The sequence below is a fragment of the Primulina tabacum genome, chromosome 11, assembly GCF_025594145.1.
Source record: "Primulina tabacum isolate GXHZ01 chromosome 11, ASM2559414v2, whole genome shotgun sequence".
Lineage (NCBI taxonomy): Eukaryota > Viridiplantae > Streptophyta > Magnoliopsida > Lamiales > Gesneriaceae > Primulina > Primulina tabacum.
This window is the reverse complement of record NC_134560.1, coordinates 35,878,154-35,898,159: the sequence shown is the minus strand read 5'-3', so window position 1 is coordinate 35,898,159 and position 20,006 is coordinate 35,878,154. Positions and strand designations below refer to the sequence as shown.

Genomic DNA, 20,006 nt, shown 5'->3' with positions numbered 1-20,006 from the left:
TTGAACAATTTCATAGTTTCATTACCAAATCAATGTAAGCTTGCATTCATGCAAGAACATTGATTTTCAATTTTTTTACAAATATTATAAAATTCAATCTGATCTAATCTTGAAACTGCCTTTCATACAAGCATTAACCATGCAGAATTGAAAACACCACCATACACATTTGAAACGCTGCTGACTTGACTGGACCTGCATCAGGATGCTTACAAATAAAGCCGCCGTCGCTGCGTTTTCAAATCTTCACTGATTGCTGCATCTAAATATGAAACTAACATTCTATACAAAAACCATTTGTTTGCATTTGCAGCAAAGAATAAAGAGATCATGAATCAAGACATCGAAACAACACACTATTTTACATGTCGATTGCCCCCAAGATATTTACATCCATATACAGTTGTAAAAATACTGTTCCCATTTTTTAGCAGCTGCACTACGTTTAACCAGTATCCGCCACTTTACGACTGTCAGAATCTTGCACCAGCTTGTTTGGGGTTTCCCATTCCTGGCGACAAGGATTCGAGAATTAGAAGAAATTATTTGGTGATTGTTTGAATCAAGAAGCAACCCATTCTCATGCCATGCTGATAAGTCAACCTGATAATTATCATCAATTGGTGGATCTTCAGTTGAAAGTTGCGGCTCTGAGACCAATGTGTAGAATTCCCCAACAAAATCACTAGTTGTCGGGTTCACTTGCATTTGACTTGAACTCTCAACAAAAGGATTCTCAAACGAACTATAGTCTCGTTCTATTTCACAATTGAATGCAGGAGACACCGTTGGATGATCAGGATTTACGGGCATCAGTAGTTGCTCTGTGAGAAGAAAATTATTACATTTATACCCCGAAAAAATGATGTTTGAGAATAATATTAAGAGAGAATGGAAGAAAAATGAGTTTGATGATTCCTTACCCAGTTCAGCTAGGAAGTTTCTGCCCTGAAAATCTAAGCTAGGATCATTCAAATTCCCAGCTCCCCAACTAGTCAGCATCGGGTAGCCAACTACAGACGGATCATCTACTTGAATCCAGTCGTTTAAATTTTTGAAAGCATGCTGCTTCAGATCTTCCACCAGCCTCTAGTCAGAAGAATAGAAAATCAGATCAGTTTCGCACCGAGAGGTAACGATAAATTTTGTTATTTTCCCTTGAGCAACATGAAATTAAAGCAGCACACCCAAAACAAGAAAATAGTTGCAACAACAAACATTCGAGGAAAAAGAAAATACCAACCATTTGACGTTCATCGTTGGAATCCAAAAAATGGAAAGTTTGTCCATCAGAAGTCACACCAACAGCCTTGTAGACAGAGTCAAACAACAGGCCGGTACCACATACAGTCCTGTACAGATATAGCTTGTTGTCTAATTTACATGTCGTAGCATGCCGTATAATTGTATCCCATGTCTTGTTCGAAATGTTACTAAGTGCCTGCATAATGATCTTCAGGATTAATACAGTTCGGTAAATGTCAATAACACAAGTTTTATTCACCAGAACAATTTGATGGCTCAGTGAATATCAAGAATGAGTATCTTACAGCACGTAGTGAGGGCATGTCTGTGACATACGCTCTCAAGAAATCTTGAACTGACAACAAACCAAACTGAGCCAGTCTATTATGGGAGACGCCATCTTTGGCAATCTTCTCCAACCGCCATACTTCATCTTCCAAGGATGGGGGGTAGTGCTTCTGGTATGCTGAAAGACAGATAATCATCCGTAAATTTCTATTACCACGTGCATATGATTCTCCTAAAGGGAAACATCTTGACCTTATCAATCACCATTTTGTCAATCACATTTAACTGAATTAAATCCATGTTAAATTTTATTAAAAAAAAAAACCATGTTAAATTTCAAACCCTTCCTTCAAGCGGTTTCCATTAACAATTCACTATTGCTCTGATACAGAGAAGCATGCTAATGGTGTTTAAGTTAAGCCACACGTAAAATAACACAAACACGAACAAATATGAACAGTTGCCAAGCAATTTATACAAATTGACGACATATCGAGAGGCAATGGAAAAAGTAATTAAAGGTGCAATACAGCAGATACTTACACTCTCCACGATGATCTTTAACTTTGAAAGCATTGGTAATTCCTTCTCTAACCCTAATTTCACCGGCACTGGCATGAACAGTCGCCCCCAACCGAAATTTCCCACTTCTTATCCATCTTGAATTATCAGTGAAGCTGACGTCACCAACATAGCCCACTCCGTCCTTCAAGGGAACCACCAAATCCCCAGTCACCAATGGCCTCTTCCCTTCCCTGCTCTGAAGAACTTTCCGATCAAAATCCTTCTTTTCCCAATCTTCGCGATCATCGGGACCAAAGTCACCATCAAGCACGACTATATTCACTTTGATGGAAGATAGAGTACCAGTTCTAACAACGGACTTGGAACAAAAATCGTACAACACAATCTTGATCGGGCCGCCGCCGTCGCCGTCGGATACAACCCTACTGTTGGTGAACAAGGTGTGCGGTAGATTACTGTGAAATTGAAGCTTGTAAGCCGCTGTTTCGGAGCACTGGATTTCATTCCCACAGGACCTGCAACAAAATTACAAATAAACTCAAGTTTGTAAATGTTTAATGTATCCAAACGGTGAGCCCTTGTAATCATATATGTCTCACAAAATACGATCGATGAGACCATCAAACACAAGTTTTGTTATCGATGAAAGTCGACATCATGTGTTAAAATTTTCGAAAGCTAAAATTATACGATACATCTTAATAACCAATGGTTAACGATATTTCTAGACGTCCTAAATATTTATCAGGTACGAGGATCGCCAAATCAATAGAAATTGACAACAAAAATTAGACATTTCATACGAGAACAAATACATCTGCGACAATCTGTACAAGAAAAGAAAACCCACCTCAAATATGGGTTGAATGCCTGGTCCACGGCCTCTTGCACCTATCAACATGAAGCAACATAACCGTGAACATTGCTAATCCAAAACCAACTTTATACATTTACAAATTTAGTATTTTCATTTTTAAAATCTAAATTTTTCTGTTTATTTTAAAATAAAAATTAAATCAAGTCGACGCGGTTCATATCAAAGAAGAAAGCGGCATCATACCCATTTCCTAAGGATGGGTTCAAAGCTCGGCACAAAATCTTGCAGACTCTGTGTACTATTTGCCCCTCTGAGTATGCTGCCAAATTAAAAAAAACTCAACAAAGTTACATAATTTTATTGTTATCGGATTAATTTTTCTCATCTGGCTTCCATTAGTAGGAATTATGCATGATACTTAAAAAGTGTTCGAGAATAGTAATAGTCTGTAATGGGATAAAAAAAACCGAAAAATCGTTCCACTAACTATAACTTTTGAAAAAAAAAAAAGAAAAAAAGTAGACAACAATCAAAACCAAAGACTGTTGGTTCAGTCATGTTTACCAAAGCCTATAAAATACATCAATGATCACATATTCCACAAGACATAATTCATTTTTGATAAGCATACAAGATGTATTAAACACATACATAGATATTTCAGTTCAAAAAGTGCATAACTCACTAACTCAATCTATTCGAAAATTTTCTAAAATATCGAAGTCAAAAGTTCGGGCTTAGTCGATATTCGATACCTCGAAGCGGCCCGGCTCAAACCAAATCGACGGCCTTGATATTCACCAATGGGAAGTTGAGATTCTTCTTCTCCCCTGTCCACGAGTTTCCTCTTCATAGCCATTAAAGAGCCTGTTTTCAGCAGCTTTACAACCTTAAAACAGTAGTTTAATGTAATAATCAAAGGGTCGAAGATTGCAGCAAACGACTCTAACAGAAATTGAATGCCAACTGTCAAATACTTATATAGGATTTAACCGATGAATAGTTGACTCGGAGTTTCCTAGAAAGGTTCATCGATGTACAACTACAAAACAAAGACGTTTGAATATTATAAGTCAACCCCCAAGTGCATGTTTATTTTTATAAAATATATTATTCCAATGTGATTTATGAATAAAAACATGTTATTTTACTGACAAAAAAGACAAAAACTTGTGTGATACGTTCTCACGGGTCGTATTTTGTGAGACGGTCTCACGGATCGTATTTGTGAGACATATCTTTATTTGGGTCATTCATGAAAAAATATTACTTATTATGCTAAAATTATTACTTTTTATTGTTAATATCGATAGCGGTGAACTCGTCTCACAGATAAAGATTCGTGAGACCAGTCTCAGATCTACTCAAAAAAAATTAACAAGAAATCTCTAACCAACTTTCAGTTGCGTTTAATGTCAGTATTATAATAACCATTAAACCACAAGCAATGTGTGTCAGTACGTGGAATTGTTGTTTAACAACTATTTTTTTCCCCTAGCCCCCGTAGCAAAACGCGGATTGACTAGAAAAAATGCCCACACACACACACACACAAACACAAACACAGACACACACACATATATATATGTATATCCGAAAAATTATTTTCTAAATATAAAATTGCCATAAAGATGTAGACTTGGCCATGGTTCGAGTTTGACTCGAAACCTTGATAGTAACAGACTTTAGACGGGCTAGTTACAGTTTTAGCTTTCAAAAATCGTCGACCCCGCGTGTTAATATTATTATTATTATTATTATTATATTTTTAAAATGTATGTAATAGAGGCTTGAAAGAAAAGAATAAAACAGAAGAAGTCTTGGAGTAAGATGTGACCACGATCTGACCGCAAAGAGTAGTGAAAATTATGACGTTTGTAGCTCGAGATTTATAATGATAATATCATATTTTAATAGTCTTAATTACGGTATTTGATTCATTGAAGAATTTTGGAAAGATGGATTTTTTTATTGAAAGAAGAAATATTTGATAGATTTTTTATAACTGCAAAAATTTTTAAATTTATATTTCTACATTTTTTAAATGTTTATTAATTGACAAATAATAAATTTTTTTTAAAAAAAATCCAACACGTCCCGGGCTTGGACTTCGATGTTAACTGGGCCTGGATCTGGACCTGGACATGAACCGTTATTTCCATGACCGGACCGTAACAACGGTTACGGTGGGTCCGACCCATGGCCATGTTTATAAATGATGATATTCTCTTCATCTCATATATTTCAGATTTTCTGTGTTTTGTTATGGATTTAAAAAATTAATGAAAAAATAAATTTTATAAAAGAATTTTCCATTTTATCCTTGTTAAATGAATGCTTTTATGACATGAATTTTTATTTTGAAAGTATTTAATGTGTTTAATTATGAATGTTCATATTTTTATGTTTTTGGGAAGAATGATTACAAGTTTACAACTTAGGATATGAGACTCGAGATATCGTTGTTAGTATTACTTGGTTAACCCTGCTGTCCACTTTCTAAATAATTGTTAAAGGACGTGAGGAGTTAATTAAGACAATAATCAATATTTAACTTTTATAAATTATTAAAATAATCGCGTGAGGACATAAACCGAGTGAAAGTGGGAATGAAGGGTCGGAGTGAAACACAAAATCCAAAGGAAAAGCAAGGGATGAAACACACCACCACACGCGTCAAAGGAGACAGTGTTGCATCGCGTTTGGTGAAAAGAAAAACTTGGTATTATTAATTATTTGTTGTGGAGAATCAATCGAGCACTTGGTGTGTGGAGTAAAATATAACAAGAAGATTTAAGTATGGAATATTGGATCATTTTTATTTATATGAGTTTATATGTGAATAATTATGTGTTGTGAGTTGTCTGTTAAGTTAAGTTCAAAATAAATTGATCGACTAATGTTTCAGATTATTGAGGTTTAATGTATCTAATAGGTTGTGAGTTTATAGTGTGTAAAGACATAAGTGTAGTTCTGTTTTTATGATAAGCTAAAACGCAAATATCATAAGATAATAATAAACATTATTTATATACGAGTCGTGGTTCTCAGATCACGCACAATCACGTTCTCTATTGTCTCACTCATTAAGAAAATAGTTTAGAAGAGAAAACTAAAGTTTTATCTCAAGGAAAAATCGCGTAGATCTGAAAGATCAAGACACGGTCTAAAGAATTCAGAATTATGAGTTCAGGTACGCTTCCGCTTAAGTTTTCAGTCAAATTCTTAATGATTTAGCATGATGAATTCTGTGCTTTATGGATTTTCCCCAACAAGTGGTATCAGAGTCACTCATGCTTGAACAATTGAGATTTGTTTAAACTTTTTGATATTATTTGGTTCCAGATCTGGAAAAAAAGTTTGTTTTAAATTTTTTTATATGATTTCAGATCTGGAAAATATTTTTTTGAAAACAAATATTTTAAAGTTTCAGTTTTTTAAAGTGATTTTGGTTGAAAATTTTAAAGATTCGGTATAAACTTCACTTTTTCGTCCAATTTTTGTTCAACGAAAAAAATATTTTAGAGAAAAATAAAAAATTTAGGTTAAAAATTTTCACCAAAATCAACCTAGGGCGAGCCCAAAAATGCTAGAAGACTAGCATGAACCCGATTTTGGGGCGTCCTCGCACGCCTAAGGAGTTCTCGATAGTAGCAGGCAGCGCCGTACATAATTTTCCAAAAAAAATTTATAGTTCAAGTTTATTCGGTTTAAGCTTATATATTCAATTATTCAAATAATGATAAGGTTATATGTATTTTAAAATAAATTGATTGAAATAAAATGTCGTCAAAATGACATCTTTCATGGAAATTAATTTTATTTTGAAATACTGTAGGACCGAGTGCTTACCGCTTTACCAAAAGCTATAGCTAGTGGTAATGGTGCAACTCAAATCTTTTAAACCGCACAGCAGCTCAAGCACCACGGTTCGATCGCTCTACCAAGCAGAGACAATTATTGCACCCAACAAATACAAAAGGATTTTGGTATATATGATTTATATAAATATTGATCGGACCAAAGGAATGCTAATATTTAATATAATTACATATATACTTGCAATGTTAAACATGTAATAGATGTTCAGTTTTTCATATTAATAAATTTCCTTATAAATTTATTTGAATTAATTATTTTATTAGACTTAATTAATTCCAACTTAATTTTTCCTAAGAATAAAATTAAATTTATAAAAATTTAAGAATAAGATTTTATTATATTTAATAAATTTATAAATAAATGAATCATGGAATAAAATAACTAGTGAATAAAATAAAATAGAATGTTTTAAAGACATTCCTTTCATAGTTGTGTTTATAGTTGATGAATTGAAAAAGAGCTTTGTATTTGATGCAAAAATTTTGTTATATTGTATTTAAAGCCGCACCAAACAATATTCAACCCATTTCATATATTTAGATTTGTACGTGCTTTCACACATATTAAGAAAGTTGTTTGAAAAACTAAACTTTACGAAAAATCGAACAAAGTATTAATTAAAAATAAAGATAGGTTGGTAAAATTGTAGAGAAAATAATACTAAAGATTAAAATTAGACTATATATTTGAGACATACAAAAAATAAAATTGAATAAATACATGAGACGAAGATAGTATAATGAGTTGAAGATGACTTTACTATATGCTTTTTCAAAACAACATATGTAAATTTGTATCTAAAACATAGTAGAATACCCCCAACTAGTTACTAAATCTTGAACATTAGATTGCAACAAATTGAGGAGAATAAAATGACATGTAAAAATTATTGACAAAAACTTGTGTGAGATGGTCTCACGGGTCGTATTTTGTGAGACAGATCTCTTATTTAGGTCATCCATGAAAAAATATTACATTTTATGCTAAGAATTTTATTTTTCATTGTGAATATCGATAGGGTTGATCCTCTCACAGATAAAGATCCGTGAGACCGTCACACAAGAGACTTACTCATAAAAAATTACCAACTATCACTTAAACATCACATGTCTTTATGTTTTGGTTACAAAAGTATCGATTAAGCTTTGTATAATCAAGATTTTTTTAAAATCAATTGATAATATAATCAATTCATCTAATTTCGATAAGTTTCATCAATTTTAAGCTCAAATAGATTTAATTTTTACAATTTCGATACGTTTTTATCAATTTCAAGCTCAGATAGATTTAATTTCTTAGCATTAAAACCAAATAAAACAATAAAAACAAAGCTACACCCAAAAAAAAAATTAGTAAAACATGTTATTTTTCTTTACTCTAAAATACCAACAGTCCAACGAACATTACCAAGTACTCGATAATTTAAATGGTTTGTGCTATTTTTCTGTCAAAATGATAATAACCTATGAAACAACAGTGCAATTACTTAATTCTTTTATTCATAACAACAAACATGCCTTTTAAGTTGGATAAATTTAACCCGTGTGAATTTGTTCCTTGTTAATATTATTATTTGTCTAACTTATAAATTTTATTTTGGAGCCCTTAAGCCATCTCTAACCACAAAAGTGCGATTTCTGCACAAAATACAATATTCATCTCCAACTTATTTACTTCAAATCTTACCTAAAAAAAAATATTCTCGAAATATTCCTTTTACTCATATTATTAATAAATCATTAAATCAAATTATTCCTTATTTTGTTTTGGAGCCCTTAGGCTGCCTAGGCTATGAGACAGAGGCCTAAAGTCTTACATCAGACCCTTCCCTGCTTTTTTGTGATACAAACATATCTCATACTCCAAGAATATCATCAATGACACCGAGACTACCACATACTTTCTTTCGGTTAAAATTAAAATCTTTGTATTCAGATTTCAAAAACATACTTCAGGAATATCAATGAAGCATGATCAATTGTTTGATCAGTAAGTTAGTCACATTGTACTGTTGCATTCCTCTGGTTATGGTTTATCATCCTCCCCTGGTAGTTTCCTGCATGAATTATCGAAATGCGCCATCGGTGGCAAATGAAATTCTACATGGATGCTACTTATTCAACAGTAAACCTGCAAGAAACTTGTTGATGGATGTTAGGCTTGTGAGCCCCTTTCTATTCCCAGCATCAACTATTAGTTTCACAAGGATCCATCACAATAACAAACACTACATTGTTGGTCCCACGTGCAGAATTTGAGATAATAAAACCCGAAAATAAAGAATAAAATGGACAACGAGATTTACGTGGAAAACCCCTAAAAATTATTAGGGTAAAAACCACGGGCAAGATGAAAAGATTTCCACTATAATATTTTGTGGTGTACAACTCACTCACTGTGTTTCCAAAGAGATCACACACTCTCTTAATACAGGAGAACAAACACCTCACAAATATTATAGAACTAATAGGAGGAATAATAAAACACAAGAAAAAACTTGTGAATGGGATACTTAGAAATGCCGAATGATGCCTCTATTTATAGATGCATCATCCAGTGTGAATCTTCATCTCCCATTTCAGAAGTCAGCTGCCGCGTTCAAATTCTCTTCGAGTTATGCTGGCACATACTGCTCCCATTAAATGCTCCTGCCTAAATGTTCTTGCCGACATTTCTCCCACTTGGAGATTTGATTGAGAATCAAACACATCTCCACTCATCCTTTCAATCTTGCCATTCCCCCTGCTGCTTACGTTTCCGCTAGACCACTTGAGGATCTACACCAATCAAACTTATCAGTGTTCACTGGCTTGGTCAGAAAATCAGCTATGTTGTCATTTGTATGGATCTTCTGCATATCCACGCTTCTTTCTTCTACTACTTCTCGTACAAAGTGAAATTGTACTCCAATGTGTTTTGTCCTGGAATGAAAAGCTGGATTTCTTGCGATATGCGAGGCACTCTGACTGTCACAAAACAAAGGAACATTTTCTTGTTTGTGCTCGATCTCCTCCAATAACCTTTTAATCCATATTGCCTCTTTGCACGCTTGAGTAGCTGCCATGTATTCTGCATCTGTTGTAGATAACGCTACAACTGTCTGCAGTTTTGAAACCCAGCTTACTGCTCCCCCTGCAAGTGTAAACACATAACCAGTAGTAGATTTCCTCTTATCAGGATCACCTGCATAATCTGAATCGACAAAGCCCCTGAGTGTAAAATCCGATCCTCCATAACATAATGCAGCATTCGAGGTACCCTTAATGTATCTAAGGATCCTCTTAACAGTGCTCCAATGCTCTCGTCCAGGATTCGCCATATACCGACTAACTGCTCCCACTGCTTGAGCAATGTCTGGTCTTGTACAGATCATGGCGAACATCAAACTTCCCACTGCTGATGCATACGGTACTCGAGACATCTCCATCCTCTCTGCTTCACTGCTAGGACACATCTCGGAGGATAACTTGAAGTTAACAGGAAGAGGGGTCGAAATTTGCTTACTATCTTGCATGTTGAAGCATTGCAAGATTTTCTTCAAATAATTTTTCTGGGAAAGCCAAATCTTTCTGTTACTTCTATCTCGGTGAACTTGCATCCCTAGAATCTTGTTTGCTGGTCCCAAGTCCTTCATATCAAATTCCCTAGCCAACTGTGCCTTCAATCCTTGGACCTGATCTTTGTTGGGGCATGCTATCAACATGTCGTCCACATACAACAACAAAATAATATAATCATCACCAGACCTCTTGAAATATGTACAAGGGTATGCACTCAGTCTGTTGTATCCAAGGCTCATGATATATGAATCAAATCTCTTGTACCAACACCTCGGCGCCTGTTTGAGACCGTACAGAGATTTTTTCAACCTGCAAACCAAGTTCTCTTTGCCTTTTTCCGCAAAACCTTCTGGCTGGAGCATATAGATTTCTTCTTCAAGATCTCCATAAAGAAACACCGTTTTCACATCTAGCTGTTCTAGATGTAGGTCAAACACTGCATACAATGCCAACACTACTCTGACTGTTGTAAGCCGAACCACAGGGGAAAATATTTCATTGAAGTCAATGCCTTCTTTCTGAGCATACCCTTTTACCACCAACCTAGCACGATACCGCTCCACTTGGTTATTACCATCACGCTTGATCTTATAGACCCATCTGTTATCCAATGGCTTTCCTCCCTCGTGGTAGTGTAACAAGATCCCAAGTTTGATTCCTGTCTAATGGCTCCAATTCTTCTTGCATTGCTATCATCCACAAAGTTACATCCGAGCTTTGAGTAGCCTCATGGAAACTCGATGGCTCACCATCCTCTGATAATAGACAATATGCAATGTTGCTTTCAGTGACATAATCTGAAAGCCAAGCTGGTGGTCTTCTGTCTCGAGTTGACTGCCTCACATTGAAAACTTCAGACTCAACATGTTCTTGTTCTTCGTGCTCTGGTACTGCTTCACAAGAAATTTGACCTTCGTCTGTCTTATTCTCCACCTGAAATATAGTAGTTTCTGAATTCAATGTGCCTTTGTCTCCCTTTACTTTATCTTCCTCGAAGATAACATCTCTGGTATGACAAGCTTGTGAACAGTAGGATCCCACAAGCGAAACCCCTTAACTCCATCAGCATAGCCCAAGAAGATACATTTTTTGGATTTCGAATCCAACTTCGATCTTTCTTGCTCATTGTACAGAACGTACACAGGACTTCGAAATGTATGCAAATGAGAATAATCTGTCGGCTTCTCGGTCCACATCTCCATCAGAGTCTTCAGATCAATCGCCACTGAAGGAGAACGATTGATAATATAACAAGCGGTTTTGACTGCTTCTGCCCAAAATGATTTTTCTACACCCGCAGTCCTCAACATAGCTCTTGTTCTGTCCAACAAGGTCCTGTTCATCCGCTCCGTCACTCCATTCTGTTGAGGTGTGTAAGTCGTCGTGAACTGTCTCTTGATGCCCTCATGTTGACAAAATGCATCAAACTCGTCACTGGTATATTCTCCTCCATTGTCAGTCCTCAGACACTTGATTTTCTTTTCAGAATCAAGTTCAACCCGCGCTTTGAAAACTTGGAAAACTTCTGATTTTTTCTTGATTGGATACACCCAACATCTCCTAGAGAAATCGTCAATGAACGAGACAAAGTATCTCGCTCCTCCTAGGGATACAACTGATGCTTGCCAAACATCCGAATGAATCAGCTCCAATATGATTTTGCTCCTGGCAGTAGAAGTGCCAAACTTTAATCTGTGTTGTTTACTGGTAACACAGTGCTCACAAAATGGTAATGACACTTTTGTAAGTCCCGGCAGCAGGTTCCGTTCTGAGAGAATTTTCAACCCCCGTTCTGACATATGCCCGAGCTTTCTATGCCATAACACTGTTAATTCTTCTCCTGAACCAATTGATGCAACAGCTAGTTCTGCCTCTTTGTGTGTTTTCTCCAAAAGTACATACAGATTTGCAGCAACCTTTTCCGCCTTCATAACCACAAGCGCGCCCTTCACAATTTTCATGATCCCGTTCTCGATACGAGTTTTGCACCCGATATCATCCAATTGCCCCAAGGACAAAAGATTTTTCGTCAGTCCTTTCACATGTCGTACCTCCTGTATGGTGCGAATGGTGTCATCAAACATTTTAATTTTGATAGTACCGACCCCAGCGATTTCCAAGGCATGATCATTTCCCATGAATACAGATCCTCCTGAGACTGGTTCATAATGATCAAACCATTCTCTCCGAGACGTCATGTGCCACGTCGCACCTGAATCCATAATCCATGTGTCACAAAATTTGTGCCTGCCTTCCGCAACAGTTGCCGCGTCGCTGAATAATATTTCACCACCGCCTGAAGTACTGGCCACATTTCCTTGAGAACTTTTATCAATACTCGTACACTCTTTCTTGAAGTGCCCTTTACCGCCACATTTAAAGCAGTAAATATTTTTCTTCTTACTTCTCGACTTTAATCTACCTCGTCTTTGACTCCCACTGGAGTCGCGGTCCATAAATCTTCCTCTTATCATCGGCAAAGCCTCTGCCTGCTTCGAAGTTACCAACAATACTTGTTGGTTATGTTGATGATAAGTTGATCATATGAATCTGGTAGACTTTGAAGTAGAAGCTCCGCACGTTCATTTTCCCCTATTTTATGCCCCATGGAAGTGAGTTGGGCAAATAGAGTATTTAGTGTGTTGATATGGTCTGTCATCGATGAAGATTCCGCCATCCGAAGAGTATAAAGCCTTCTCTTTAGGAAAATCATGTTGTGTAGCGACTTGACCTCGTACATCTTTGTCAGAGTATCTCAGATAACTTTGGCTGTTTTTATCTCAGAGATACATGACAAAACTTCGTCAGCTATAGCCAAGTGTAAATTGGCAACATCATTATCATTCATCTCGTTCCACTTTCCATCATCCGCAATCTCCACCGGTCTATCTCCAATAGCCGCCAAGCAATTCTCCTTTCTTAAAACTTCTTGTATCTTTATTTTCCACAGCATAAAATTGATTTCGTTGAACTTTGCTATCTCGTACCTTCCCGCCATTATGTCTATAACAATTTTAGTAGACCGGAAAAAATAATCCCACCTTAAATAAAAAATCTCAAAAAATCTTTTTCTGATGTGGAAGATCAGTCTAGGCTGCAACCACAGAGCATACTCAGAATTTTAAGAAATTTTAAACCAAGGCTCTGATATCACTTGTTGGTCCCACGTGCGGAATTTGAGATAATAAAATCCGAAAATAAAGAATAAAATGGACACCGAGATTTACGTGGAAAACCCCTAAAAATTATTAGGGTAAAAACCACGGGCAAGATGAAAAGATTTCCACTATAATATTTTGTGGTGTACAACTCACTCACTGTATTTCCAAAGAGATCACACACTCTCTTAATACAGGAGAACAAACACCTCACAAATATTATAGAACTAATAGGAGGAATAATAAAACACAAGAAGAAACTTGTGAATGGGATACTTAGAAATGCCGAATGATGCCTCTATTTATAGATGCATTATCCAGTGTGAATCTTCATCTCCCATTTCAGAAGTCAGCTGCCGTGTTCAAATTCTCTTCGAGTTATGCTGGCACATACTGTTCCCATTAAATGCTCCTGCCTAAATGTTCCTGCCGACATACATGACCACAACTGGAACCGCAAATGTAGGATCAGCAGCCACATCTTGCAAGACTTGGGTGAGTTCCCCGGTAGAATGATGTCTTTTATTTCTTGTTAAGGCAACCTCCCGTGAATTCAGCGCTAAACCATGAATCAATAACTCGTCACAGTTGTCAGAATACAAGAATAATGAAACCATTGTCAAAACAAGAATTATCAAACGACGACTAGTATCGAATAACCCAGTCGCAATTGATCAAGCAGATAATGGATGACTAATCCTCGTTTTAGGATGCCTTACTGAAGCATAAATTATTAATTTGCCAAAGGGTGGCCAAGTCGATTCTTGATTATTTCAATTTCCACTGAACATTCTGATACCGAAGCATCTTTTTTCCATCAATGTAGTGGGAAAACCCACTCTTTCCTTTGCCGGTGAAGATGTTAGCCTTCATTTTGTCTTGAAAGGAGCCAAGAAGTCTCGATGTAATTGTGGGAATGATAGCAACTCTCGGGCAACATCGTCCGCTCATAATTTTCATGATCACACTTTTAATCAAATTCGTTTACCTAATAAATTTTCAATCTTTGCAGTTGATAGGATCATAACAAATTGATTTATATTAATTAAATCAAGAAAAAGAGGCAATTTAATTTTTTTTCCCTTTTTCTTGATTTGTTTTTACGTTGTTTTTGTTGATTAGAATTGAAAGCGATTATCCACTCCTCATCTCCCTCCAAAAATCTCCTGCTTTCTGCGTCAAAATCTTATCTTTGATGGCATTTTGCAATCTATTCTCTACTTTACCTCTACACTTCAAGCCCCTATGCTCATCTCGCTCTAAGCCCAATTCAAGCACTCGTCGTTTCTCTACTAACAACCAGAAAACCAAGAAGCTCAAATTTCGCAACTACCCTCCTCCTCCGTCTCAATCCACTGGCGTGGGCGGTGGAGAAGCCACCACCTTTACCCGCCTCCCTCCGAAAGATGATTCACCTTCCCAGATTTTGGCCGAGGTAATAAAGCTATCTGAATATAAATTTACATCCACCAAAACCCGGGAATTGGGTCGGGATTTTGGAGAAGATTCTGATATTGGCTTAAGAAATGGAAATATTGAGGAAAATTTTGGATTCGGTCATGAGAATTCTGATTTCCATGACATGAATTCTGATTCCGAGGATGAGGATGAGGAGGAGGACGAGGACGAGGGCATTAATAAGAAAGTGGGATACGATTATGGAAAGTTTGAGTTGTATGAAGTGACTTCAGATTCCGTTTATCAAGATAAAGATGATTTTGATGGAGAAGAAGATGACGAAATGGGGTTTGAAAACGAAGAGGAAATCAAGGGGAAGGAGAAAGGAGTGCCAGCAGTGATGAGGTGTTTTGATAGGGCAAAAATATATGTAAAATCTGGTGATGGAGGTAACGGGGTGATGGCTTTTAGGAGGGAGAAATTTGTGCCGTTAGGGGGGCCCTCTGGCGGGGATGGTGGGAGGGGAGGAAATGTGTATGTGGAGGTCGATGAAACGATGAATTCATTGTTGTCATTTAGAAATGGTGTACATTTTCGAGCGGGAAGGGGAGGACATGGGCAAGGGCAGCAGAAAACTGGAGCAAAAGGTGAGGATGTGTCGATTAAGGTTCCTCCGGGGATTGTCGTGAGGGAAACTAATGGTAGAGTGCTCTTTGAGTTGTTGCATCCTGGGCAGAGGGCGTTGTTGTTGCCAGGAGGGAGAGGTGGAAGGGGGAATGCATCTTTTAAAACTGGAATGAATAAAGCGCCGAAGATTGCAGAGAATGGAGAAGAAGGGACTGAAATGTCTGTATTTGGTGTTACTGTGATTGTATTAGTAATATCTAGTTTTTAGTGGAGGACCAAGTGTGTTGCTGCAGCAAAAGCTATAGATGATTGCAAAATCTTTTGAACCATTTATTAGTCAAGCTACACTTTTCAATTATTTTGCCACAGGCAGCACCACACAATTAGTTTGGCAATTATTGCTCTCCAAACTTAATTTCACATGATATGCTTGGGCTAGCAGAGGGCAAGTAGCTGCCATAATTTTTATAGTTAATTTGTTTGATATATTTTTTGTCATGGTAAAAGAGTACAGAAAAAAGGTAAAAGAGTAGTTGGATACTGAGCTTGCTTGGTTTGATAATTGATGTATTTGTAAGTCTTTTATTCAAATGTAAAATGTGATAGTGTGACTGGCCAGGTGGTTCGAGTTGGAGCTGAAGTTGGTTGCAGATGTTGGGATTATTGGTGTTCCAAATGCTGGGAAAAGCACATTTCTTAGTGTTATTAGTGCTGCCAAGCCTGAAATTGCTAATTATCCCTTCACCACTTTGCTTCCAAATCTTGGTGTCGTTTCATTTGATTATGATGCTACGATGGTAGTTGCTGATTTACCTGGTTTACTAGAAGGAGCACATCGTGGTTTTGGATTAGGACATGAGTTTCTTCGGCACACGGAGAGATGCTTGGTCCTGGTACACTATTTTCCAGTCTTAGTTTTCTTGTATCCTTAGAATTTCTGAGTTATTTTGTTAGCTGTCTTCTTATGATTCTTTCAAGCAAAATGTGGGGACTGAAAACTAATTAAACAATGAGTATAGGTCCATATAGTTGATGGCTCGTCACTGCAGCCCGAGTACGAGTTTGATGCTGTTCGTCTTGAGTTGGAAATGTTTAATCCTGAACTTGCTGAAAAGCCTTTTATAGTAGCATATAACAAAATGGATCTCCCGGAAGCTTATGAAAAATGGGAATCATTTCAAGAAACTTTACAAGCTCGTGGAATTGAACCTTTTTGTATGAGTGCGGTTACGAGAGAAGGCACAAATGAAGTAATAAATTCTTCTTACAAACTTGTTTGTGATAAAAGAAGAGAAAATAATGAGAAGGGTAAGTACCTATTGATTTTCCTCGGGTATTCTCTGTTTCTGTATATTTTGTGTGTGTTTATGTTCAGTTTCATTTTCTCATTTGATCGTTCCTTTACGCCAAAAAGCATATGAATTTTTATTATGCAAGTTCTCCACATATATAGGGATAATGTGTTACGTGCCTGAATTTGGCGAGCTCTCGCTCGGCCTTTGCCAAGACAAGGAGTGGTTTTGTTGTGAAGAAGATCACAAGGAGATAAAAAAATAGCTTTTGTTGCAATCAAATTGGTGGAAAATTAATTTTATGATCATTAATCTTCCGTTTTTTTAACATATATTACAATGAAAATCACTTCTAAGTGCACAATCGGTTCTACACGTCCTAAGAAAATGAAAAACATGCAGACACGAGCATGACAGATAACCACCCAAATTGATGGCCACTTGGAACGGTCAACAACTACAAGTAGGAAAAACAAGTGTTAAATACTAAAACTAGTGTCAATATTAAAATGAATACTAACGATAATTTAATAAATAATAGAAAATGAGTTGCATGTAACACAATGATTTTCCTAATTCTGTTTTATCTTACTCCAGGTGAGATGGATCCGACAAATCTGAATATGTTGGCCAATAAGTTGCAGAAGCAGCGTGCTGCGCCTATAAACGAGTATGAAATCTCACAAGACAGCAACACTAAGACATGGCATGTGGATGGAGTTGGTTTGCAACGGTTTATCCAGATGACCAACTGGAGGTATAAAGTTTTAGTCGCCATTTCTCGAAACATATGAGATTGCATTGTTCAGTTTGAGTTTCTTTATAACATATCATGTTCCAAGCCACAAACTTCTCAAACAATTTCACTGCTGCATTTAACAAGTATTAGACTTCGAACTCAAATTATGTGCCCTGATTTTCATGTTTCGGTTGGAGCAGATATATAGATTCGGAAAGAAGATTTCAACATGTTCTTGAGGCATGTGGGGTAACAAAGTCACTCGAGAAACTCGGAGTAAAAGAGGGCGATACTGTGGTTGTTGGAGAGGTGTATCCCTTTTTCAGTATTGATGTAGTTACAAGAATACGTTCAACACGAGAGTTTTGGATTCTAATTGAGGTGTCTTTTTGTTTCTCGTAGATGGAAATGATTTGGCATGATGCTCCAGATGCTTCAGGTCCCACGAGAAGGAACAGATGGGCTGCAGAGAAAGTTGAATGACATATTTGTGTCGTCGTTCGATCTGGATTCATTGAACTGCTGGTGCTGAGATATGAGTTCTTGGCAGTTCAACGCGGGTTAAATTTATCGAACTGCTGGTGATAAGATGTGAATTCTTGGTAGTAGAACGACTACAATTAGGTCTATAGCAATGTTTCCTGATACAATTTGTATAATCCATGATAAATGCTAGAAAGGAGCAATATGTTTCTGGATGTTAGGTGATTAGAAAGTTGATGTTACTTGTGTAATTTAGTTATACATCAAGGATGTACATGTAATTGTACCTTTGAGTTATTTATTCATTTGGTTACATAATTTATGAAATAAATTGTGTTTAATTGTTTTAAATACGTATGTTATTTGTATGATTATTAGTGCATTTGTGCAAACGTTGCGTGCTTATAATTGATATAATGAGGTTATTATTGTAATTTCAAATAAGACTTCACCAAATCAGTTGGAAGTTAGTTAATACATTTGATTTTTTTTCAGCATATGTGAAAAGCCATTGTGAGCGTTTCCTCCATCTACCAAGAGTGATCTAATGCAGGATTGATTGCTAATGCCCGTGTTATTTGTTTAGCATGTATTATTCATTTTGTATGTTGGTTTGTGATTTTGATATGCAAAGATGGCTTTGGAGTTGTTAAAATTTTAAGTCTGATGGAGTGAAACAGAATCATTTTGTTCCTCAATTTTCCTGATAGTGGAAGTAGCTCAATTGGATTAACAATTGTGTCAGGTCCTGTTCATTAGGGAGAACTATTTTACTGGTTACTTGTTTAAAGAATATTGTATTGGTGACCATACAGTTGCTTAAAATGCTGTTTCAACTTCAGGTACATTGGTGTCTTCCAGTATGAGAAACTAAGGGTAACGTACCTGTTTTTAATTTGCAGCGAATTTAGGGATGCACTGATGCAAACGAAATTATGTTAAGGATGATAGAACCATGATACAATGGGAACTGCAGGTTGTTTTTAAAGATCCTAATCCCACTGTCATCGTACATGTTGCCACCTCACTTCTCATCTCAAGATACAACAAGAAAACTGACAATTTTTTAGGGCAAGTAGGCGTTGAATCTGATTGTCTCGCACCCTTGCGACCTATTCTTCAGGGGCATGCAGATTTGTTTTGGCACGAACTTAGCTATACAGACTTAATTTCCTATCTATTTGTTATCGTACACAATTTTTAGACTCTGCGCTCTTGCATGCATAACCGGATTTCTGGTCTTGAGGAATTGGCTATAGAATTTAATACACCTGTTGGACCTCAATGATAGACTCGATCACTAAGTAGATTCACTAGTCTTTCCTGTAATTGGAAGAGCCAATTCTTCTCGAGTCCTTGACCATGTAGAATAATGGTAACATTACATTTTGGCCATCACGTCTTTGATATGCATAACCACATACCTGCAGGTTGCAAACATCAATGCACAACTATTTGTAACATACCAAGGTGCATTTTATTACCTCTCCATTCATCCATGTCCAAGCCCCAGAGCCTGCTGGTGTAGCTTTGGAGTGTCTCTCTGATGTTTTGTTTTGTTTTTTTCCCATCGTGTGAACCTAATTTATCCTTAAATCTACAGATCCCACTCATAATTATTCATGATAATCAATTTTTATATTTCTTATGGGTGGTCACTGGTCAGTGATTCGGCTGTTTATGACCATGTTCTGATGGAATAAAGAAAATCTGTGCAGATGCTTTGCAGAAAGCTCTTTTTCCATGGAAGCGTATGATAAGGTGGTCGAGTACAAGTGACTCGACTTATAGGACGACTGTTTTGTCTAATGATTGAAGTAAATAATTCTTTCATCTCCAAGATTTCTATACCTGTCTTCAATCTTGGATTGAGATGAGGTAAGTTCAGTTGCAGCCTGCAGGAAGATTAAAGGAAATGGAACATAAAAGGGTGAGGGCTCTACCTCTCTCTGACAATGTGTATGGATTGATCATGTGAGTTATTAGATAGCT

The 20,006-nt window shown here is 36.6% G+C and overlaps 2 protein-coding genes across 3 annotated transcripts; one reads left to right on the top strand and one right to left on the bottom strand.

The window, feature by feature from the left end:
- LOC142519138 (calmodulin-binding protein 60 B-like) lies at nucleotides 1-3,825 on the bottom strand. Of its 2 annotated transcripts, XM_075622076.1 has the most exons (9): nucleotides 3,631-3,824; nucleotides 3,119-3,194; nucleotides 2,909-2,949; nucleotides 2,077-2,573; nucleotides 1,551-1,711; nucleotides 1,244-1,441; nucleotides 924-1,089; nucleotides 604-824; nucleotides 1-511 (listed from the first exon to the last, which is right to left on the bottom strand). In XM_075622076.1, the coding sequence occupies exons 1-9, from the start codon at nucleotides 3,732-3,734 to the stop codon at nucleotides 446-448; spliced, it is 1,530 nt and encodes a 509-aa protein (XP_075478191.1). In that variant the 5' UTR covers nucleotides 3,735-3,824; the 3' UTR covers nucleotides 1-445. The 2 variants fall into 2 exon arrangements, with proteins under 2 accessions (XP_075478191.1, XP_075478190.1); XM_075622075.1 differs by having other exon boundaries at nucleotides 1-824; nucleotides 3,631-3,825.
- A 10,741-nt stretch (nucleotides 3,826-14,566) lies between these two features.
- LOC142517702 (GTP-binding protein OBGC, chloroplastic) lies at nucleotides 14,567-18,354 on the top strand. The gene is made up of 6 exons (XM_075620086.1): nucleotides 14,567-15,719; nucleotides 16,120-16,393; nucleotides 16,520-16,808; nucleotides 17,390-17,549; nucleotides 17,732-17,840; nucleotides 17,934-18,354. Exons 1-6 carry the CDS (start codon nucleotides 14,671-14,673, stop codon nucleotides 18,012-18,014), a joined length of 1,962 nt encoding a protein of 653 aa, XP_075476201.1. The 5' UTR covers nucleotides 14,567-14,670; the 3' UTR covers nucleotides 18,015-18,354.
- Nucleotides 18,355-20,006: the final 1,652 nt, after the last annotated feature.